General features: G+C 34.6%; 1 protein-coding gene across 1 annotated transcript in view; it reads left to right on the top strand.

Annotated features, from left to right (window-relative positions):
- The first annotated feature begins 6644 nt into the window (after window positions 1–6644).
- LOC124353593 (WASH complex subunit 5-like) overlaps window positions 6645–24904 on the top strand; it is a 43999-nt gene continuing 25739 nt past the window's right edge. Inside the window, 12 exon segments of the mRNA XM_046803506.1 lie at window positions 6645–6834; window positions 8849–8984; window positions 9809–9911; window positions 10863–11054; window positions 11769–11869; window positions 13181–13291; window positions 15491–15716; window positions 18403–18543; window positions 19085–19235; window positions 21876–22012; window positions 22190–22307; window positions 24010–24129. Coding sequence (XP_046659462.1) covers window positions 8860–8984; window positions 9809–9911; window positions 10863–11054; window positions 11769–11869; window positions 13181–13291; window positions 15491–15716; window positions 18403–18543; window positions 19085–19235; window positions 21876–22012; window positions 22190–22307; window positions 24010–24129 — 1525 coding nt within the window. The 5' untranslated portion in view covers window positions 6645–6834; window positions 8849–8859.

The raw sequence follows: 24904 nt of genomic DNA, 5'->3' as shown, positions 1-24904 counted from the left end.
TGCTTTTATTGATCATTGCCTGCTCATATTTTATGATTGTACATTCAAAGGTACATGTAACAATAATTTTTTATCAGTAGCAGAGTTAGTTTGAACGTGAAATTTATTGTGGGTGTTCCAGAAATCGTAATATTTTTGTATTAATATTCGGTTAGCACAGAGCTGCCTGTGAATGTAGCAGGGCATAGTACAATCAAGTCATTTACTGCTACTTGTTGGGCCATTTATGTATTTTGTATTGTGTGTAAATAAGATACATATTATAAATTATTATTTTAATCTATGTAAGAGTACAATAAATATATTCATATTGTGTCTTATTTGTATTTGTGGATTTATTTAGCCCTGTTGCCTATGTTCTGGTAATGTCTCTCAGTCGTATTACTCTAGGCATTACTTTGCGAACTTCATTTGCAGCCGCCAAGATCTTCAACCCATTAGATTGAAAATTTTTGGGGAAAATTCATCTGTATTGTCTTTTTCTTCTTGATGGTTAACCACATCGGCAATAATCCTCGTCGCTCATCTGGTGATATTGGTTGCCATTAAGCCGCTAACCGGTCTTTATTCGTAGTAAGTAAACCTGACTTTTACACAACTAATAGACAAGTTTTAATCCTGTACCATCATTGCTCGAACTAACAATGGCCATCATAAAACAAACCTGGTCTCTTCAATGTAATTTTGTACACACTTCCTAATGGGTTATCAATTTCTAAACAACCTTGATTGAATTGGTAGCTTGGACAATTTAAATTTTTTACTGTATTCTTATAGAGGAAGTGGGCTGCCAGGTTGTTTTTAATTGTTGAACCAATTTCCAAATGTCCAATATTTTTTTGACTTTAATGTGTTATTTATTATTAGCAAAAACAAAGAGGTTTTTTTCTGGGACTATCTTATATTCGTCAACTATGTAGAGCAGTGGACCCAGCATTGATCCCTGAGGCACATGACAGGTGATGGCAATGGCAAAATGATTAACGCTACCAAATGCCTTTGCCACATCTTGAGAATCTTCCACACAGGTAAACTGCATCGTATAAACAAGGCAATTTTGGTGCAGTTTAGTTCATACAAAAATATTTACCAAACAAGCGTGAAGTTTATTTTATTTTATTTTTTAACAGTACAACTATTATATTATAAAATTTCGAGTCATAGAGGTGTCTAAGCCTTTGTGGATGATGTTCTGAAACCATTTGTAAAATAGCATCTATCTTACACCAAGGGCACCAATTCATTCTGATCAAAATCGTAAGAAGTCCAACAGGCCCTTCTTGAAAATTGTTTACTAGATCAGCCCTCACGAAAATACTCAACAGTGGCTGACACATCTGAATCCACTTTCTACTTCCCTTACAACACAAGTTGCCAATTCTACAAGAATGGAAACTTATTGATATTTTATCAACACCTTTTGCGATAAACCAACAAATATATGTACACTTGATTTCACTGATCTATTTTACAGACAAAAAATAACATCAAACAGTCAATATGTGACCATAACATGTCTAAGAGCTAGTGGTCAGCAGCAATATGGCTCCACAACCTCACATGACATTGGACTATTTTTGTGGGGGCTGCTCTACAACAGGGACCACCAGAGAGCGCAGTTGAGGGATGAGCTTATTTCGCACGTGACCTTGGTTTACGTTGCCAACTTGTTCCCCGCTGTAACCGCAGCGCGCCGTGCCGAGCGGCAGTTGACGTGTATTGTTGCAACGTCGCGCAGGCCTGTCCATTCTATTGGTCACCGCCAACAGCACTCTTTCGTGGTTCCTACTGTAGTTGCTACTATTCATGTGAAATGAGTGACGACGATGGTGATGAGATTTATCCATCATGATGATGGTATTAGTGCTTGTAAACACTTTCTAAATCCTCGTCCAACCATTGACAAGCCATCCTTCTCTTTTTTTATTACATTAAAGATAATGATTCTCACTCCAAGTAATTTTCAAATTTTGGGAAACAATTACCTTCAGGTCAATGGTTGTATGTTGACAGGTAGTTTACAGATGAAAAAAAATTAAACTTTAGTAAACTTGCAAGGGAAAGAGAATTTCAAGGAGCTTAAATATGGGGTGTAAATAAAACAACAGGATGTACAGATAAAACATTGAACCATATAAAGAAAAGTTATTTTGATCGTAATATTAATAATTCATAAAATGTTTCAAAGGTAACCTTGAAAATTATACCGTGTGTTCCAAATTTTAAGCACACTAAAGGGATCTTGGAAACTATAAGAGAAACAGCTAAGATTAAATGGACATAGTTATGTCTAATAACAACTAACAAAACCAACAAATTAATGTGGTCAAGTTGATTATTGGTTGCGTCCTTCACTCGCTGCGCTCAAAAAACTGCTTTGGTCAATATTTTCAAATTGTCACAAATCTCTTCAAGTTTTTAAGTATTACAATAAAAAATGTTAAGGCAAGCATGCAGGAGCTGTAGGGTTTGAGTTACTTTTTTAACGCATTGGCCCTTATTTATCTAATATAAAGAAAGAATTTTTTTTACTGATTTCAAAAATAACATATATGTTATACTTTCCTCGTGGTTTTTATCAAAATGCATAAAACCCCGTTTTTGTTTTGTTGTGTGAAGAGAATCTTGATTCTACTATTCGGATGGTTGTTAAACCTGACTAATATTTCACTGTATACATTTTTAGAATCAGCTGTTTAGTAAAAGACAGGAATTATCAGATAGTCAGTCTAAAAACGACTGTAACTGACATTTTTGTAATAAACACGTTGAGTGCCATGAGGACCACCGGTGGCTCTCACTCTGTTGTTCAGCTGACGCTATGAGGGCCATTGGTGGCTCTCACTACATTTTCATCTGGGGCCAAAGGATTTCGGTTAGGATTGTCTTGAGCAAACCATCATTGTTTATACATCCCGTGTGATCGAATAAGGCGTACCGAGTATTATAATCAATGAAATTTGATTTGATGGCAATTCTAAAATAATGAAGTTACAAGTAAGAATCACCGATGGCCAAGTCATTTAATGCCTCTAAACTTGTATTTTCTTACTTTATCAGTTGTTTTACAACAAAAAGATTATGCTACTGCAGTATTTTTTAGTATTTTTAATAGTTTTTTCCGTTTTGAGGGCCACCAATGGCTCTCACGACGCATACAAGTCACTTCAGTTCTAGGTTCCCGCTAATTTAAGTGCTGTCTTGTTTGCCTATTTTTCGATACTCAGTTGTGTGTGTGTGTGTGTGTGTGTGTGTGTGTGTGTGTGTGTGTGTGTGTGTGTGTGTGTGTGTGTGTGTGTGTGTGTGTGTGTGTGTGTGTGTGTGTGTGTGTGTGTGTGTGTGTGTGTGTGTGTGTGTGTGTGTGTGTGTGTGTGTGTGTGTGTGTGTGTGTGTGTGTGTGTGTGTGTGTGTGTGTGTGTGTGTGTGTGTGTGTGTGTGTGTGTGTGTGTGTTTACAGAGTTTACAAAAACCTTTATTTCCAAAACTTACATAAATTTACAGAGTCAGGTGCTTGGAAGCACGTGTGACTTATTTTTACAATATTATGCAATACATTAAGACAAAATATACATGCAGTTGGCAACTCAATGTTTTTTTTCTTGTGTGTGTGTGTGTGTGTGTGTGTGTGTGTGTGTGTGTGTGTGTGTGTGTGTGTGTGTGTGTGTGTGTGTGTGTGTGTGTGTGTGTGTGTGTGTGTGTGTGTGTGTGTGTGTGTGTGTGTGTGTGTGTTGTGTGTGTGTGTGTGTGTGTGTGTGTGTGTGTGTGTGTGTGTGTGTGTGTGTGTGTGTGTGTGTGTGTGTGTGTGTGTGTGTGTGTGTGTGTGTGTGTGTGTGTGTGTGTGTGTGTGTGTGTGTGTGTGTGTGTGTGTGTGTGTGTGTGTGTGTGTGTGTGTGTGTGTGTGAAACTATAAACATGAGTGCAAAACGTCTCAGAGATGATGACGAAGATCTAAAATGATTTTGTACACAGAATTCTTGAGGAACTTTTGAGCACGGATCGAATGCGTGGAAGTAATGAATCACAAGATGATGATGATTTTGAAGACAATGTTAGTGGAGTTTTTCAGTGAATTGTTTGGAGGTTATGACTCAGACATGGATCCAGAATATCTTCCGTCAGGGAACATCAGTGAATATAGTGACGATAGCAACATAATAAACCAAGATCAACAAAAATCAGCCAGTAAAACTACCTAACATACTTCAGGAGCCTGAAAATGCAATTCCTCAGGTAAATCAAAACATTCAAACTAACGAATAGGGATTGATCTGGGAAAATACTAATGAAGATTTATTATCTTTTCAATTCAATGCACCACCTCTTCTATCATAAGAGATACGGGATACTATTAAGGGCGCTTCTCTATTTGAAGTGTACAATAAAGTCTTTGTTGAGGACTTTCTCTTCAACAAAATCGCAGAGCAAACAAACTTATATGCTCAGCTGATCATTGAATCTGCTGAACTTTGAAAAGTCAAGGCTCAAATCCTGGCTTCTCACAAATGAAAATGAAATAAAATGAATGTTTGGCCTCTTAATATGGATGGGGCTGGTTCAAATTCCAAGCATAGGTTGTTACTGGTGCAAAGAATCTATTTACAAAACCGGAAGGTCAAAGACTATGCCCAGAAACAGATTTGAGCTGTTACTCAGGATGCTTCATTTCTGTGATAAAAGGACTGCTGATGAAACAAACAAGCTCTTCAAAATAGAAGATATACTTGATTCGCTACATGAAAAATTCAAATCTTCACTGACACCTCAGCAAGACGTCTGTATTGACGAAAGTTTGATCTCTTTTCGTGGTAGAGTAAACTTTAAACAATACATTCCAAACAAAAAAAGCCGTTAAGGCATCAAGGTTTTCAAATTGTGCACTGACAAGGGCTACATTTGGTCTTACAAGGCGTATAAAGGAAAATCGGAGGGAGAGAGAGTTGTTGTTGCACAGGCTGTTGTGATGGAATTGATGGCTCCTTTACTTGATGCTGGCCGAACACTCTTCGTTGATACCTGGTACAGTAAGTGTAGTTCTAGCCTATATAGCCTAAATCAACATACTACTCATTTATTTGGAACGCTAAGAAAGAACAGGAAAGGAACCCCAGTTTGTGTTGCAAATGCAAAACTGAAAAAGGGAGATGTTTTGGGAAAACAGAGCAATACCAATGTTGTCGTCCTTAAGTGGAAGGATAAAAGGGACGTAATGGTGATTACAATTAAAGACACCGATGAATGTGTTGAAGTTCCCCAAAGGAGAGGAACGAACACAAAACCAAAATATGTAGTGTAATACAACAAGGCTGCCTTTAATTGATTTATCTCACCAACTGGCTTCCTACTCAAGGCCTCTGCGTTGCAGTGTGAAATGGTACAAAAAAGTTGTGTTTGAACTGCTTCTTAACACAGTAGTGGTCAGCTCCCTTATACTGTTCAATCTTGTCAACGAACAACAGTTAATGCAAATCACTCAATTTAGAGAGAAGATTGCAGTTTCTCTCATGGAGTCCAAAGACTAAGATCCCTAACACAGTTTTCCTTGGATAAAGTGGTGCTACCACAAGTATATTAAAAACAATGGGGTTTCTATTTTGACAGAAGGTAATGCTGACTTTTTTCCTTAATCCTCATGCAATTTGCATCACACCATTGTTGAATTGTCCGCATGCTGAGATGAAGGCGATGACAATTCTCCGAGCTATTTACGTCACAAAAAACCTTTATATCATCTGCGAATAACAGGAACTTTGTCTCAGTAAAATCAGAAATATCGTTCAGGAAGATGTTGAACAAAGGGGGCCCGTAGGAACCCTGAGACAATATCCTAAATTTCGCATTAGAATGTAATACAGCATTGGCAAACTTGACTACTATCTTACTGTAAAAAATATATGGAGAGTACCATTTGAGAAGGCATCCATTAATGCCATAATATTAAAAGTTGATCGGACCAAAGGTCTTCGCGAAATCTATGTAGACGCTGTCAACTTGGCAGTTCTTTCCAAAAGCTGAAGATTTGTAGCTTTCATAGAGCACGAGGTTTTAGTAGTGCACTTTCCGGGGAGAATCAATCCTGTTCCTTATTAAAACCCTCTTGAAGAAGAAAGACAACTGATCCAGTACAAGGCTTTCGAGAACTTTCCTAAGTACTGGCAGAATGGTGATGGGTATATAATTCTTCACTTCGTTGAGATAACCAGATTTGCGAATGGGCACAGCTTAACTAAACTTAAGCTCTCAGGAAACATTCAGCGCATGAGAAACCTATTAAAATCACTGCAGCTGGGGAGATAAACTAACATGACAGTATTTAATTTAAAACACATAAACCAATACTTAAAATTTTTATGTAAGAATTGTTTTATATGTTTTAAATATAATTAAGTAAATAGTATCCAATACAAGCTCCATCTTCAACATTTAACATGACAGTGTTTTAATGCGGATGGAGAAATCCCATCCGGACCAGCCCCTTTAGTTAAAAGAATCAATAAAAGTTACAATGCAATCACAAGATAGAGTGCAGCGAGGCAGCCTGGTTTATGTCATAAACTTGCAGACGGAAAAAGTTCTGTTTCACTGGATCTATTTCTTTGGATCATATGATAGCTTCAGTGTTGTTTTGTCTGTCAGTGCATTATCACTGTTAGTCAGTTATTGACATTGTATTTTGTTGTTTAGTATGTTTGACTGACTATGTTTATCTATTGAAATAAACTACTCTTGTTATTTATAATTTAATCGAGTACATTGGTGGATTTTAACATTATTTTTAAGTGAATTTAAAATTGTATCGGGGAGTAATTTGTAACGAAGTTTTACATAACATTGTAGGTTAGTTTCACAAACTAATTTATCCAAGTAAATAATTAAAATTGATATTTATGATTATTTAAACTAACTAGATTACGTTATAGGTATTTCCAAATTGTACTGCTGGGAGTTCAGCTATTTTTATATAGGCTATATAAAAAAGTAATAATTTAATGATGAATAATAAAACCGGGTAGGGTACGATAAGCGGACCCGGTTTTTTATATCGAAATTGGCAAACAATATTACTGAATCATATAACCATCGATATAACCAATCGTTACTGATTAATTATTTTGAACAATTAACTTAATCTATGTCAACAGCTGTAAACATTTTCAGATAATACACATAATCGTACCGAAAAACGTATGTGAAATTTGTGGGAAATAAACAACTGTAACTGTGAGAGGAGCAAATATGGTCGTCTTCAGTTTTCCTAATTTTGGTTATAATAATTTGTTTGATCACTGTAAATATTAAATTCATATTTTAATTTGAAACATATGATTTTTATTGAGGACAATAGATACTTTTATATTGATTGATAGTCTAGGATTTGAGATGCGAATATTAGGTATCGATGATTACATTCTTCGATATAAAAAATCGGGATCTGCTTATCGTACCCTACCCATAAAACCATCTGGGCTATATGTATTTATAAAAGGTAACAAACAAAACTTTTTAACATTTAGGTAGTTACTTTTTATTCTTTTGAAGGATAAATGTGACTGACAGCTTGTGACTCAAATAACACATGTACATCACCATTGTACTTGTGGCTATTACTTAAAACCCGTACCATTGATTTTACATTGTTTTTAATTAATTTGGAACAATATTGTTATTCAATATTTTAACAAACGCAATAAATAATTGTAAATAACTATAATTAGAATGATTTTGTATTCAGTAGTATTATTATTTATTGTATTTCTAATTGATAATTCTGGTTCCCTGACTTGATTGTGGTGGTGGTCGCTTACTATACTACGACCAAATAAATGGCATACATTATATTACCTGACGCCTTGGGAAGGGGGAGCAGAGGGATACCACGACAGCCTATTTAGACAATGTTTTCCGATCTTGACAAAATTTTTTCTAAAACATTTGTTTTCAAGTTTTTCAAAGATAGAGAAATGGAGAGTTGTTGAAACAGAACAATGAAAGGATTTTCAATACGGTAGAGAAAGACTGATACTTATCTAATTTGTCCATCTAGGATAGGTCAGTGTGGTCACTCACTGCATGGGAATAGTAAATGTTCTACCATGGAACTGTTGTAGGAAGTACCTGAACAGTTAGTAGAAAGTTGAAATAATGCTGTTCGATCCATTGCACTTTAGTCCTGTTTGTGGTGAATTAAATGGAAGGAGGGGTGGGGGGGAACAAGTGACACTAATAGAACATTATCACTAAATAAACAGATGTTTGTGGAACAAATACGTGTACCACCAGGGAATAAACAATTAATGACAGATGAATATGGGTAGAAACTGATTTTGTATTTACCACTACGACACATTCACTACCAAAGTGGACTTTAGCGGTGTGTGACAACACTCGTAATATCAGACCTGCACCATGTGGTAGTTGGTGGTACTGTGGCCAAAGCATTACAACTGTTCACATCCAGGGTAAGAATAAAACACATTGTGTGCCATCTGGATGGCTTCCTGCGATTGTCACATCACAAGGTTAGTCCAATCAAAAACGGCACAAATGTGGATTGACTTTTGACTTATGGTTAGTCTAAAGGCCAGAATATTATGTTGCGGACATATATATTATGTAAATATTGTAAAGAAAAATTTTCAATAAATATTGTACGAATCAGTATAGGTCTGAAGTGCTCTAGCAGTAGGCTAAGCATGCATTTGTGATGAAAATGATCATCCAAGACCTACCGTGTTTTAAGATTGTTGAATATTTCTAAGTTTTCTTGTTTAGATATTTACTTGGAATGGAGAGTAATGTTTTCAATGATGTTTGTATTCCTAGCTGTACAAAAGTTTGTTTGTGATTCCAGGAACTATTGAAATGGCTGACGATTTCTTGGCAGAAAACAACAACTGTGGGCAAACTTTGCTCCATTTAGTGTCTCGTGGAAATGCTATCATCGCAGAGCTCCTGAGGCTAAAGGATTACATTCCACCAGTTTTTAAGTGAGGTTTTTTATACTGAAATATAACTTAAGAAGTATAATACTGTACATTTAAAAGTGTGCCAATACAAATTTAGAAGTGTTTGAAGCGTTTTAGAAACCCTAAAAGTAACAAATTTTTCCTGTGAGGTTGTAAAATTATTTGGGGGCCTTGAGACAAATTTAAAGTCACATATGAACACTTAAAATTGTATCTTATTTGGCTAACTTGAAGATTGTATTTAAAATATGTCAGTTTTAATATTCTGTCTATCTGCATGCATATACCTTGAACCATTTTAATGTTTTCTAAATAGTTTAAGTGATTTATTTTATTTATTTCATCTAATCTAAGATAAATTTTTACAAGACATAATAGAACTAACATATATGGCAAATTGAGTAGAAGTTGTCACAATCAGTTAATGTTGTAATGATAGGCTACAGTTTAGAAATTTTATTTATATTAGGGTTTGTTATGGGGTGTGTATGATAAGTTTCAGGTTTTAATGATAGTCTGCCTCTATGCAAAAGGTTGATTGCAATGGTGTCAGCATTCCTTATTGTCTACAAATACTGATTTATAGTGCTCTTAGCTCATGCTTTTTGGGAAGAATCTCTCTGTCAAGCACTACTTCATGCATTCTCTTTTGAATTTGATTCAATCGCTTTTGATTCTTGAAAAGGGTCAGCTTTTGCACAATTGACAACATCCAAGTTTCGCTGGCATATTTTTTTTCAAAGCAATATTTTATCACAACAACTGGAATAATATCAAATATTTTCAAACTCAAGAGAAATTCTCTACACCATTATTCCTTTACTTATACCGTGAACTTCTTTCAGATTTGATACGAAACAAGACCAACAAAAGTATTCTGGTTTGATACTAGACTTTGCTTACTTCAAGGCTCCAGATGAGATTGATAAGAAGATAGCAGCCTGGTAAGTTTACTTTGGGATTAGAACTTTTTTTTTCAGATATAGGATATAATCCTTAAACTATATTTTCTCCGATAATTCACAGTCCAAAATGAAAAAAATATCTGTAGTTTGTTGTATGAGCCTTTTGCTACGAAGGCAAACCAGTTATTCATTTCTATTAGGAATCACACTGGATTAGACAAGTAAATATATTCTTTATCTTTTTTGTGTGTATTTCCTAGACAAATTTAAACATTTGTTGTACTGAAGTACTTTTTCAAAGTTTCTTCAGAATAAAATTCTATACCATCTTAGGTCACAGCCATCTGTTTACTGTATCTTGAATTTCCTATCACTTCCAAAGCCAAAGCTTTTATAGCCAAGCCACTTTTTCATATATATCCATAACTATTCAAAAGTCACTAGCATCAGATTGGTCTGAACAGTGTTTGCTGGTCTAGTGTATCATCTAAACTCCCATTAAACATTTCTAGTTCAGTACGAAATCTCGTTCTTTATTTTACAGTTGCATGTAGTGTGGCTATAAATTTTGGGAATGTCCAAATCTTTTGGGAAGCTTGAATAGGTTGTAGAGAGAAACCCATATAAATCTCCATCTAGAAACTTTTTATAATTTTTGCTATATTAAAATTTCCAATTTCAAAATGTATGATATTCAAAATAAGAATAAGAAACTTATGGTCACATAACATTAAATAACATAGTAAACTAAATTACAATGAACAGATGACTTGTTAATATAATTAAAATATCCTAACCTTATAACAATTTATAAACAGAAATAATAATTAATGGCTAAATAATATCATTAAAAATAATATGTGATGAAATTCACACTAAAGTTATATAATAAATGCATTCTACTTTATAAACTCTCATTAAAGTATTGCTTAAGTAATTGTCATTAAAGTGTGCTGAAGTTTATAGAATCATTAAGATCTGCTCTGATGTTTAGATTCTCCAAGATTTGGATGAAGAACTCAGAGAGAACCACATAGATCTTCTGACAAGATTTTATGTGGCTTTTGAGAACATCCAGAAGTTTGCCACTGACATTAACAGTTATATCGAAGACTTGGAAGATGGAGTCTACATTCAGCAAACGTTGGAGAGTGTATTCATCAGTGAAGATGGAAGACAACTTCTGGTATGGTGACTCGAATATTTAGAGCCTAACTTACCATGTTAATGCTAATCTTTTATGAATTCCCAAATTCCTATCAACTTTCAGTTTGGCACAATTCATAAAATATACATGGCACAATGGATCTCATTTATACATTTGATTTTGAATATGAATGTTTATATTTAACATAATGAAAATTTAATAATGATAGTTTAAAGTTCAATTCAGGATGTTTGGTCTCATTATTGTACATTCTCTATTTACATAGTTGCATAATGTAAACTTTTATTGGACACTTTGCAATGTTAAGTGAAGTAATAAAACAGAAACAGTAATAATTAAAACTAAGTTTTGTATAGATTTTGATAAGAAAATTTAAGTTATACTGTTTTGTTGAGCATCTTGAGAAATTTAATCATTATGAAATTTTTGTAGCAGTCTTTTTAGAACAAATAATATTCTTTGACCAAAAACAACATGTACCATACAACCAACTACAACTATAGAACTACAACTAACTAACAAAATCAGTCAAAACCAATCCCTTTTTCTGGTCACAGACAATGCCTACATCGCATATAAACCTAATAATTTTTAAAATTCTTTCTTTTATTTGCTTGACTTAAAACACTATTCTATAGAAAATTATTTTTAACCATAGTACTCTTCTCTGTGAATTGCTATGCCTTGAAACTAAGAAAAAAATAGTAGCCTGGTTTTTGTTATCTGTTACAGTGTGAAGCAGTTTACCTGTTCGGCGTTATGTTGTTGGTGGTTGACCTTCATATTCCAGGCGATATCAGAGAGCGAATGCTCGTCTCTTACTACAGATACAGGTTACTGACTAGTTTTAGTTATTATCACTTCCTCTGAGTGACTATAGGTTTATATAGTAAGAATATTGCCATTGCATGCAAATTTGGCCGCTTACAATCGGATTAGTACACAAATATCATGGGCTCGCTTGTTTCTTTGGATTGTAGTCCTAAAGAAATTGGCTCATTTTTCCATGTAAGTATTCCGTCCCCTGGTTTATTCGATCAGCCATTGCAAAGATCAAGGCCTTAATGAAATTAAAGTCAATTTGGGTACATTACATGCATACTTTCATATTTAGTTTATTCAGTTGAGTTTTATAGTAAACCATATATAGTAAATTGGATAGTACTTTTGTCATTTCAATGTGCAGTGTTCCCACAACTGATCTAGATTTAAAAATACATATAAAATAGGGTTTTTTTTATCTAATGCTTTCTAAAATGTGTACGTAATAGTAAATAGTCTATATTCTTTATTGACAATTTCATCAAAAAACTTTCTGTTGTCAAATAAAATCATAGTAATAATAATTAAAAATAACGTCTTTATTCTTCATAGTCCCTCCAACAATCAGAATAAATTTTATTGTAATTTTCCTTACAGAATGGACAAAGTCAGGTGTCCAGCTAAGACTGTCATATGAGACCAGGCTGAAGGATTAATTTATTTCTAAACCTGCTTGAGAATTAGTTTATTTTTCTAGTCATCTTCAGATATACCATTGTTATGTGCAGTGACTGGAACATTGAGGTAAGGAATAGTAAATCCTCTGTCTTTTCATTAAAGAACTTATTGAGGTCGGTCGACTGCAGCTTGTTGGTTAGTGTTTGTACTAGTGGTAATGTATACAATTACAATGTTGCAACAAACCTCAGTGATGATGAAAACATTGTAGTTTTTAGTTCCTAAGTGAATGTCTATCCGACCATATTCATATTGAAGTTAAACTCTCAGTCATTGAATGGTCTAATAAAGAAATTGAGAAGTTGATTATTCATTATCATTGGACTGGTTGAGTCTGTTCCTATCTTATTAGGATTATGAAGGTGTCTCTGATGTCAAAACGATGTAATGTAAATGTTTTCTTTTTGAGCTTCCTCGTCGCGTCGTTCAGGCTAACATGACTCCAGATTCCAGAGGTCGAGTCTAAGACAGCGTCAAATACCAGACACTGCAATAAAAGGAAGGTGAACTAGAGCTAAATTCAAAATTCAATACAATATATGTTGTTCTGTTAAATCTAAACTGGTGTACGAATCCAAACTTTGAAATTAAAAAGTTAAGTTGAATTTATTCCCTGATGGTACATTATAAACCTGGTGTTCCAGTGCCCAGAGGACCAATGCTGGCAGCAATGTGGATGACGTGTGTAAGCTATTGCGTTCTACCGGCCTGATGCCAGGGAAGAGGCCACCGAATTACCCAGAGGATTATTTCAGGTTGGCTACTGTTGTGTAAAAACATTTGGCAAAGGTATTTGTAAATATTGAAATGTTGTAACTTTTAAGCAGATAATTTCTTGTATATAATGGTTTTGAATTATAAAAAAATAGTACCAAAATATATAATTAAATTACATACTTTTATCATGCTACTTACTACTCATATCATGCATACTTACAATACAGGTATGTATTTTACTTACTAGCCATAGTACGGTATGTCACACTTTCCATCCTTTAAAACAAATTTATATTAGTCATATTGTCAGTCTTAAAGATTAATGTATTAAAGTTGGTATGTTACGAAATCTTGCTATTGGAATTAAATCCAAAACTTAATACATGTCTGGAATGATGTCAATAATAGATTATTTGACCACTTTAGTTATGCTTGATGGTTCAGAGGATTACAAAATGCAAATTTAATTTAGACAACATTTAAACACCGTTTTAGCACAGTCTCAGTGTCTTCTTCAGCACATCTATAGGAAGTCTATGTTGAAAAAACAGAATAGGTTAGTTGCTGCATCTGAAAACTTAATAAGGAACGTCCCAACAAATATCTATTAGAAATACGGTGAATTAAGAGAACAGTTAATATAAGAAGTGGACCACGTAATGAGCATATATGACCTGGCATTTGGTCAAGCAGCATGTAACCAGCATGTGTGTCTATCCTAATATATTAACCCATTGCGGATTGTATTGTTTTGGCGCGCGGGCACCAGCGGGTACGAATTAATTTACGGCAGCGGCCGCACGAACAGCAATGGTGTGCCACATCGTATCGCTCGCTATTGTGTACTAGAAAATTCAGCTGTGAAGGTATTCGTTGAGATGGAACATGGGCCTACTGGGGTATTCATGATGGAGGAACGGTAACACGCGAGCAAGATTCCGGGGGTGGCAGGGATGATGTCTGAATCATAGTCTAAATAAAGCGGCTCGGGCGAAGCGATTACAACATCCGGGCCATTGTCTAGACTAAACCCGCCAAACACGTATGTCTGCATCGATTAGCTGTGTCACTAACCTCAAAAGTATTATAATAACAACTGAGGAAAACACCCAATCAGAAGTGCTAAAAAGCAGAGAGTAAACTCATATGAATGATTTTTCAACTTCGACATACAACTGCGATCTGTAGGATATTTATAAAACTTTTGAAAACTCTAAAACATAGACCGTTGTTAAACACTCTTTAGTTGACAAGTGAAGACGATCGCTGATCTATCAGACACTAATAGAACTATTTGGAGGGAAACTTAGAAGCAGATCGCTTTTGCGACCTGAGCTCGTTAGGCCCGGCCGCTGCGTGACGAGCCCAGCTCGTCAGTGATCCGCAATGGGTTAACCAGCCAGAATAGATATTGAGGTGGAATCTAATTTTTTTATTGGTTAATATGAATAGAAAATTGGAATTTAGAACATACCAATCCTAGAAGGATAAATTAATAGTCCCTGAATTTTAATAATTAGTAACTAAACAATAAAGTGTCAACAAATATGTCTCTATATAAAATTTCCAACCCGTCCTAGGAAAAATAATTCTGCCCGTTTTGCTGTTTTCAGGGTTCGAACATTCCTAATGAAAACACTTAGCATAACAAATTTAGGTTTATTAAAGTTTTAAATCGGAATTTGTTTAAAAAATAGCAATTAAACCTTCATGTCAGCATTTTTCTGGACTTTTTATTTGCCATCAACTTTTTCAATAAAAATAGCAAAAAACCGTAATGAGTTTTTTATGTCAAACGTCTAAATACAATGAGAAATGTATGTAGGCTTTTCAAAATTCCACAAAAACATTTGTATTATACGATTTTTTCAATTTTTCTCTGTGTACTCTAAGGGGTGTCTAAAAAAATTAATTTACCTTAAGAATTAAGCAATCGTGTGTATCTAGGGGGTACACAATAATGTAAGGTATTAATTTAAGCATGGGGTCAAATTTAACAAACCACCAAGATAGGCAAACAATAAAAACGCTATAATGAAACGCATAGCAATGTGTACCCCATCGGGCACATAACGCACTTTACAAAAGCCTGGTGTGTACCTGATTGGGTACATGACGGCAGTTGTGAAAGATCGCATGTACCTGATGGGTGCACGTCGTCGTGAACGTGTTAAATGTTTAAAGTAGAACATGCCGTCTTTTGAAATGTGGTAGGAAAATATTGTTACTCTGTGTAGGCGCACACCTCTAAAGGAGAATCTGGTAGACATAGTGATCGGACGGCTACGTTCGGACGATGTGTACAACCAGATCGCTGCGTACCCGTTCCCTGAGCACCGCAGCACTGCTCTGGCTGCGCAAGCCGCCATGTTGTATGTCTGTCTGTTCTTCCAGCCTCAGACGTTACATAACCAGACCGCCAAGATGAGGAATATTGTGGACAAATACTTCCCTGACAACTGGGTGAGTTCTGTGTACTGTATCGTTTGCTTATATAACGTGTGTATCTGCATTGTTTGCATAACAAATTTAACATAAGTTTGCATAACAAAACTTTGTTTAACAAATTTTAAACCTTTTATTAACGAAAGTTCCTTATTTTTATTTCCCATTACACTGACAGAACTAAAAATACAAATTAAGTCTCTCTCGCTGAGTAAAAGTACTGGTGATGAATTGTTATCATCAAGGTTAATATTTAAAATGTCAGAAGAATTGTCTCCTGTACTTCTTAATCTATTTAATAAAAGTATTAGTTCAGGATGCTTTCCGGATGTGCTTAAGATTGCTACAGTAATACCTATATTTAAAAAAGGAGACAGGCTTTTCGTAGAAAATTATCGTCCAATTTCTTTACTTCCAGTTTTGTCAAAATTATTAGAAAAATTAGTTAAAGTTAGATTCATAAAGTTTTTAGAAATAAATAAATTTTTTTCTAAAGTTCAATTTGGTTTTAGAGAGGGACTCAGTACAGAGCTGGCTTTGCAGCATTTTTTGAAAGATATATATAATGGTTTGAATAATATTTCTTGTAACAAAGTGGCTGGTTTATTTTTAGATGTAAGTAAAGCCTTTGATACCGTTAATCATGGGTTGCTGCTAAATAAATTGGAATCTGCTGGTATTCGAGGTGTCCCTTTGAATTGGTTTTAAAACATACCTAACTGGTCGACAGCAATTCGTCAAAATAAACAGTAGCACCAGCTGCTTGGAAAGTCTACATTTTGGAGTCCCCCAGGGATCAGTTCTTGGGCCTATTTTGTTTTTAATCTTTGTTAATGACTTTTACTCTGGAAATTTCAATGGTAAGGTGACAGCATTTGCTGATGACACAGCATTTTCCTATAGTGCGTCAACAGTTGATGAATTATATTCAAGGATGCAGGATGACCTAAATAAAATATCTATATGGTTTGCTTGTAATAAATTATCCTTGAATGTATCAAAAACATTATATATGATTTTTTCTTTGTCCCAATCCGGCAACTTTGGCACAGCCTTAAGAATACATTCAATAAATTGCAGCAAGGATCTGTGTGATTGTGGCGTAATTAATAAATGTAGTCAGATTAAGTATCTGGGTTTGACTCTAGATGAAAACTTATCGTGGAAACCTCATATAGGTTCTCTGAAAAAGTCTCTACGGTCATCACTTAGGGCATTTTTTCATTTGAAATCAGTTTGTCCTCCCTCAGTTATGAGACTGGCTTATTTTTCATTGATTAATTCTAGGCTGGAGTATGGATTGTCATTGTGGGGTAGTTCATATGTTTCAAATTTATCTAGTCTAATAGTCCTTCAGAAAAAATTTATAAGATTGATATGTAATTCTAATATTAGAGAACATTCGTTTCCGCTTTTTGTTAGAAATTTTATTTTACCATTAAGATATTTATATGTTTTTAAAGTTTTAGTAATTTTTTTTCATACTAAGTGGTAACAGTGGACCTGTTATTGACAACTCTGGTTATTCTACTAGACTCAGTAATCAACAGTATTTGCGATTGCCTAAACCAAACTGTTCTTTGTTTCAAAAATGTTTTGTGTTTTTAAGTTATAAGTTTTTTAATTTAATTCCAAGTGAAATTAAAATTAATAGATCTATATTTATTTTTAAAAAGAGGCTGAAGGTTTGGTTATTGAGTACAAGTGTTAAAGATATTGAAAATTTATATTTAGTTGTTCAGTAAAAATATTTTGTTCTTATTTTATAAATTGTAAATGTATGTTTTTATATTGAAGGTGAGTTGGATTTCTCTAATTAATGTGTGTTAATTTGATGGTTAAGAGTAATTTTAGTTTGTTTATTATTATTTGTTGTATTTTCATATTGTTATTATAGAACTTAAATTAAATTAAGAAGCTGATGATGGCTCCCACCCAAGTGCAAGATTATTTTCTTTTTGGGTTGGTATATTTTTTCTCTGTAATCTGTATATTGTTGTATACTGTATTTACATGTATTTAAAAAAAGAGAAAAAATAAACGCATTTATTATTATTATTATAATAGAGTACAATGACACCACTGTACAACTGTACTGAGTGTGAAATATACAGTTTTAGAGTTGTGAAACTGCTAAACATCAGTTTATATTTTTCAAAAACATATTATTCTGTAGAAAAAATAGGAGTTTCAGTTCCTTTTCAAACATCCATAATTAATTCATTAGACACAAAAGCATTCATATTTATGATATACTCATAATACAAGTCTGTGAAAGATTGTCCAAATATGCATGAATACACATGTATAGCATTGGTTTACGTTTAGTAATGGCATATAAGAAAAAACTTTAGATTTTGTGAAGAATAAATTGATAGATTATTTGTGTGAGAAGTTGTATATAATGTGCATGAATTCTACACTACATAAGTCTCTTAACTATTGTAATATCTAATGTTTGAAATTTCATTAACTGTTATTTATTATTTCTAATGTAAATTTTGGATATAGAAAAAAAACTTGGTTTAAATACAGTATGATAATATTTTATGTATAGATTGCTGCAAAATATGATGTAATTGTTTCAAATTATATTTAGTACATTACCAATATTTCAATAAAAAATGTATGTCTTTTTTTTAATAGTATGTTTTCTTTCATGCGGAATATACTGTTATTAATGACCTTATATGCCATTTTTCAGGTGGTTAGTGTGTACATGGGAATGACTGTGAACTTGGTGGACTCATGGGAACCATACAAGGCTGCTAAGAGTGCTCTAAAAAACACTCTTGAACCATCCAACATCAAGGAACAATCTACTTATCATACAAACAAGCTTGTGGTAAGATTCACTTTATATCAGTAACATGTTGTGGTGGTAAATGTGTACATGGGAATGACTGTGAATTATACTACTGATCAAGTACTGTACAATTAATATTTTATAACATTTAAATAGAAAGAGATATTTCAGTCTATTTGTTGAACTCCATCTGAAGTTTGTGTCAACAGCTGTTTAGTGTCAGTTAAATTTGGACAATAAAACATAAATATCACAATTTTTTCAGAATTCAAAAACATTCCAGGTGTTTTTTAATTATATCTTTTCTTATAAACTTTCCTTGAATTTCCACGAATATTTTATAAAAGAAATTAGTCGTAGCAACACATTTTGTGTAATTTTGATTTTTTAGATGTTTCCTACTAATATTATTATAAATACAGTATAGAAGTTTTGATGCATTTAAAATAAATTTCACCTAATTGTTTTAATAACTATATCCATTAATTAGTCTTATATATAACTAATATATTTATATCTGTGTTCTGGCTAAGTTGCTCACTTAACTTTTGAGAACAATGCAAGCTTGCATATATTACAGAAGCTGATCATGGAGACGCAACAGCTCCTGAAAGAAGGATCACTAGTCCGTGACAACATCCTGGACCATGTGAACAAAGTCATCAATCTGATCAGAGAGTGCAATGTCACCCTACGATGGCTCATACTTCACACTGCAGCGAATCATTCAGGTATACTTACTAGAGCTTAACCCTATAAGTGGCGGTCATTTGTGGTCTCAGTGGCAGGCCGTTTTTGGGTAAATTGCTGTGATCGTTAAACTTATTTTTAGAAAATATTATCTAAGTGATAACCTAGCAACATTATATATTTTTGTTTTCCTTATGAACTATAGAATAAGAATAAATATAATATTTGGTGCCTTACCATTATTTTCAGATTAATATCATTGTAGATGTGTAAAAAAATTTTGTTAGAAAAAATAATTTTTAAGTTCTACTGTCCGTCACTTTGAAACTACTGGAGCTACAAAATAATGTCAAATTCACAGAATATACACAATTTTATTCTAAACAAATTACTTCTTATACATTTTTTTCTATTTACAAGAACAAAAAAGTTAGATGGGAAAAACTAAATCTATGTATAAACTGGTTTTTTTACTCCCGAGTCACTAGAAGGGGCTTGTCTTTTCCTCCCAGTAGTGTAGGGCCTATAATTGTATAATAGTGGCTTAGTTTGTCATAGCACAGTATATTTCGTAAATATAAAACAGGAATTGTCTTATCGCAAACCCCTCCCCATCCTTAGATAGAGGTCAAAGTCGAGCGATCTAGTAGATAACGTGACTACAGATTCTCGCCGCCCGTTCAGCTTGTGCGCCGCATTCTTGTACTTTTCGTGCCGAAGTGTCTGTCGCTTTGTTGTACTTCTGTGTTTTACTGTGTGTGTAATAGATTGGTGATGGATGACACTATGAGAATTTGGGATTTACCCATTCGTTTTTTTACAAGATCATGACTAGTTGCCTACATCTAAAATATGCGTTGCGGTCGGCAGTTGCTGCTGAAGGCGGAAATCCACTAGACTCACTCATCCTTGATATTGCTGCTTTCTGGGCATCACAGGAAACCCATTAAACAATTAATAATCATTGTAAGTTTGTAATTGAAGAGTTGCTTTTTCGTTCTATAATGTTTTTTTTTCTATAAATTTATTTGTTTGTGTTCCTCATACTGGTGTAGTCGGTATAATCCCAAAGTACCCCAACATTTTCCATGACGAACGAATAACCTAAACATTTACCTGTAACACGAACAACGCGATAAACAATAATATACTGACAATAACAGTACACAAAGTCGCCAAACAAAACAGTGACGAGACGAGTAGACAGCTGTTCTCTCGTCTGCCGCCAGGTCATACGAAAACCGTCGGAATCATTTAAGCCAGCAAACATTAGTAACATGAATACATGCTATACTATATGATATGTATAGGAAATTTCATGGAGAATACGATAGTTCAAACTAGGCCTAAAAATAATGGACGGTTGCGGAGCAACGGCCTTAAATGTGAAGCGACGGCTGTGATGGCGCTTGCCACTTAGAGGGTTAACAGTTACATTAGTGATGATACTGTGGGAAAACAAAGTATGCATGTAGTACTGTAGTATCAATATACTTATGTGATTGGGGAGTACGAGGCGCAACTGGCGAGCTGATAAGTGGGTGAATGTGGCACTGATTATCTCCTCAGGTACTCGTAAGTCCGTGGATATCAAAATAACATCGCTTAGTCCAGTAGTTTGGTCACAACTATCATTTAAAGTGCTTGAAGTGAAAATCGTTTGCTGGGAAAATGATCAGTGCAAATTGAGCAGCGTGTTGCGATTAAGTTTCTGGTTAAACTTCTACAGAGTGTTTGAATATGTTGAATAAAGTGTTCAATTGACTCCACTGTGTTGTGGACACGTGTTTTTTAAAGGGACACAAACGGTTTTGTAAAGGCAGAGAAGAGGTGGAAGATGTCAAGTGTCTCGGTCGTGCTTGCACTTCAACTATTGATGAAAACATTCATAGAATTAACCAAATTTTGAGAAATTCAACGATGAGAAAAGATCGTTGTTTACCCATCCGATTTATTGCTGATAAAATCAACATCATATATCTGACTTAGGAACAGAATTATTTGTATTTATTCCTAGATAGCATTCAACTGAAGAGAATAATAAAAATGTTAATGTGAATCTTGAGTTTAGCTCCAGTTCATCTTCCTTATAGTGTAGCACCTGGAAACTGACTTGACTCCAGGAATAAAAAATATCATAGTGCACTCATTAGTGCACCTGATGAGACAATGAGAACAGCTCTTCAACTAGAACACCTAGAGACCAACTAGATTTGGTAGTCTAGGTGCATCTGATGTCAAAACAATGCTAAGAGTTCATTTTGAGCTTCTACAACGCAGAATGTTTTTGGATCTCTTCAGATAAACATGACTCTAAATTCCAGGAGACAATTCTGATTCCAGACGCTGTACTAAGAGGAAGGTGAACTGAAGCTAAACTCAACATTCACATTGAATCAAGCCTTCTCACCACAGCTAAATTACGTTTAAAAATGTTAACTTGCATCTCAAAGAAACAGATAAAAAAAATATTTCAAAATGTATATAAACTGATTTGAAACAATTCTTTACGTTCTACATAATATTGTGGACCAGTTTTGTATCAAAAAGACACTTCACTGTCACTCATGCGCAATAGATGCAATCCTAGGTGTGAATCCTCGTAGGCCTGTCTCAAGTAAATTAAAAATACTGTAATTTACCAGAGTTTACAATATATTTAATAATGTTTTTCGTTCCAGTTGCGGAAGTTAGCAAGAGAAGTAAGCAAGTTAGAGACCAAGTGTTGGTGGACGTCAAACACCCGCCGATAATGATCTTCAAGCTCCTGCTGAATACCGCAGAACTTGAGTTGAAAGTCAAGGATCTATTTAAGACTGTAAGTACAATATTGATTTCTTTTGCAAATTGAATCAACAGAATAAATTCGTTTCTTGTTTGTTGTCAATGTTGATACACAGTTTTTCACCTTTGCTATAGAGGATTAAAATCCGACATTGATAATTTAAGTTTTAATGGTTAGTTGTTCTAAAAGTTGACAATGATGTGATTCTAGTTACTTACGGAACGGGAGGAGAAATGGGTGAAATACAAGAAAGAAGCTGAGGAAAGGATGGCAGAACTTGCCGAAGTGTTCTCTGGCACCAAACCTCTCACAAGGGTGGATAAAAATGGTAAGAGTTAATAATCTGATATCATCATTCTTAACCATTTGTAATCGGTAGGCATCTAAGTGTGGCCCAAACTTATTTCTTGCTTAACCCTCTCCCGCTCGCAAGGCATGAATCGGCACGGCCACCACATAGCCACTGCAGCTTAAACGGCACAGATCGGCACGCACTGCTTTACCCACTAGAGCCGATAAGTGCTGCTCTCGAGTAGCAATATTTTGTACTACTACGGGTTGTTTGCTATCAGGAGACCATTTACTTTACTTTTACAGTAGATTTATTCCATTATTTTGCTATTTATATTAGTTGTGCGGAAACAATGGCGGGTTGTAGTCGTACACTTCGTGACAGTGAAATCGATCTCATTATTAGTAGTGATTGCGACGATTCAAGTGAGTGTAGTGATGTATCAGAGCCTTGTGAAGTGTTTGGTGGCATTGAGAATGTAGTTCGGAGTGATCACAGTGGCAGTGGCAGTGACGGCGAGCCAGACAATGACCTTCACAAGTAACTGCACAGCAAACAACCCCGTGCCACCGGCGTCCACCTGTCTATGTGCTTATAATAATTAATTATATAAATATAATATTATTAATTATATATAATTATAGTTAATTACAATGACAGAACGTGTGTAAGTTGAGGCGCCGCGTATTTTGACCGAGCGCGACCGGCAGAGCGAATTAATTGAGGTTAGAAGCACCGTGAGTGCCTGGAAACAATGCGAGCGGGAGAGGGTTAACTCAGATGGAGTCTCAGGTGGTTGTCCTCTCAGCTCGCTGGGCCACACATAGTGGCCAGCTGGGTTCCAGGTGACCATTTGGCGGCGCTTGCGTAACCATTTATATCACTTCGGCTTGGATTTAAATGGCAATATTTGATCTTGAGCCCTTTAAATGAATGAAATATAAATGAGATTTTCAAATAATTTACAAAGTTTATCGAGGTTGAAACTTTATTGATTGGTTATTTACTATATGCTTTTAAACGAACAAAGTTATATTTTATTTTAAGCTATAGTTTGATCTATTTTAAAGCATTTTTATTTGCAGAATAAAAACACAATCAGTTTCAATTAGGTTTCTAGTATCAACAGAATATAAACTCGTTTCCATATTGGTGTTCACCAAATGCACTAGTGTCTTAATAAATTGATAGGATACACTATTGCAGCCACATTGACACTGACACTAAGATAAAAACAATTCTGAACGATGTTTATTATGGTATGTGCTGTAAATAGAGAAATATTAATTTAGTTACTTATTTGGCCGAGAGATTGTAGCAGTTTCCAGCCAAAACTGGATAAGGAATGAATTTTATAAGCACAATATAGTGGGCCACACATAGTGGCCTGACGAGCTGAATGGCAAAAACAGCGAGGGCGAGAATACAGAGAATAGCCATGGCCATCTGTAGTGGTCTGACAAGCTGATAGAACAATCATATAAGTTCAGTGCTGATGGCAAAGGGTTAATGATTTCCAGCATCACCAGATCTGGCTTACCTCCAACTCCTTATAGATAACTTATAGGTTTACTTCTCATTCTTGTTTGAAAAAGTGTGATCTCTTAAGAATATTAGTTACATCCGTAAAATCATTGTTTCTAAGCAAATGATTTAATGCATTTAAAAAGTAAATCAAATCAACCTTACAATGAAAACCCAACCATAGTTTGAAAACCAATATGATTGTTATGTGCAGAAAACCTTCAGAAGTGGTTTGTTGACATGGGGAAGCAAATAAACTCTCTGAAAATTGATGAGCCTACCACCTCAGGCCGCAAGATTGTCCAGCTTATTCAGGCCTTAGACGAAGTTCAAGGTAAGTTGATATTTTCTTACAGGGTTGTAGATCATAAGATTAAAAAATATTTTCTGGCAAGAGAGTTTGAAGCATTTGAAATTGTTGAAAATTTTGATAAATGTGTATAATTCACTTTATGTTACCTAATTATAAAACTATTAATTAATTAATCAATAAATTATAATTTAAAGTTGGGCATTCATTATGGCATAAGGACGACGTCTTCAAAGTTGAAGTATTTAATAGCAATTGACAACAGAATTCTATCTCAAACTGGTCAACATCGCGTTATGATTACATTAGGCAGTATGAGTAGAAAGCGAAATGGATGTAACTTACTTGCAAAACTATTTTTCTGCCAGTATCCCAGGTGTTCTTTTTACAATTCTGTAGAACCAGCCAGGACTGTTGTAACAGAATTAGGATTTTCAATGCCTCCTAAATTAAAGGCAGTTCGTTCACTTTGTGCACGAAATTTTTAGAGACCACCAAGGGTCACTCACTCTATTTCTTGCTGTGAACAGTAAATTTCAAAAGCCCTTACTCATTTGTGTACCATTCCACACTTCACAGTGTTTTGTCCGTACTTCATAAATTTGACAGTGAATTTCAAATACTTTCATGCGTCTAACACTAAGAAAACAAATAATAGCGCATATTTCACAGTCTGCAGGATTTTCAATATATGAAGGCGCATTAAATAGCCATAAATAGATGTAAAGCTAATTGATTGTTGCTGTGATGGTGTCTGTGGCTTACCAACAGATGCAGGTACACAGTGGGCTAGTGCCAA

The sequence above is a fragment of the Homalodisca vitripennis genome, chromosome 2 (genome assembly GCF_021130785.1).
Source record: "Homalodisca vitripennis isolate AUS2020 chromosome 2, UT_GWSS_2.1, whole genome shotgun sequence".
Lineage (NCBI taxonomy): Eukaryota > Metazoa > Arthropoda > Insecta > Hemiptera > Cicadellidae > Homalodisca > Homalodisca vitripennis.
Note: the sequence above shows the minus strand (reverse complement) of the source record. Positions and strands in the feature narration are given on the sequence as shown.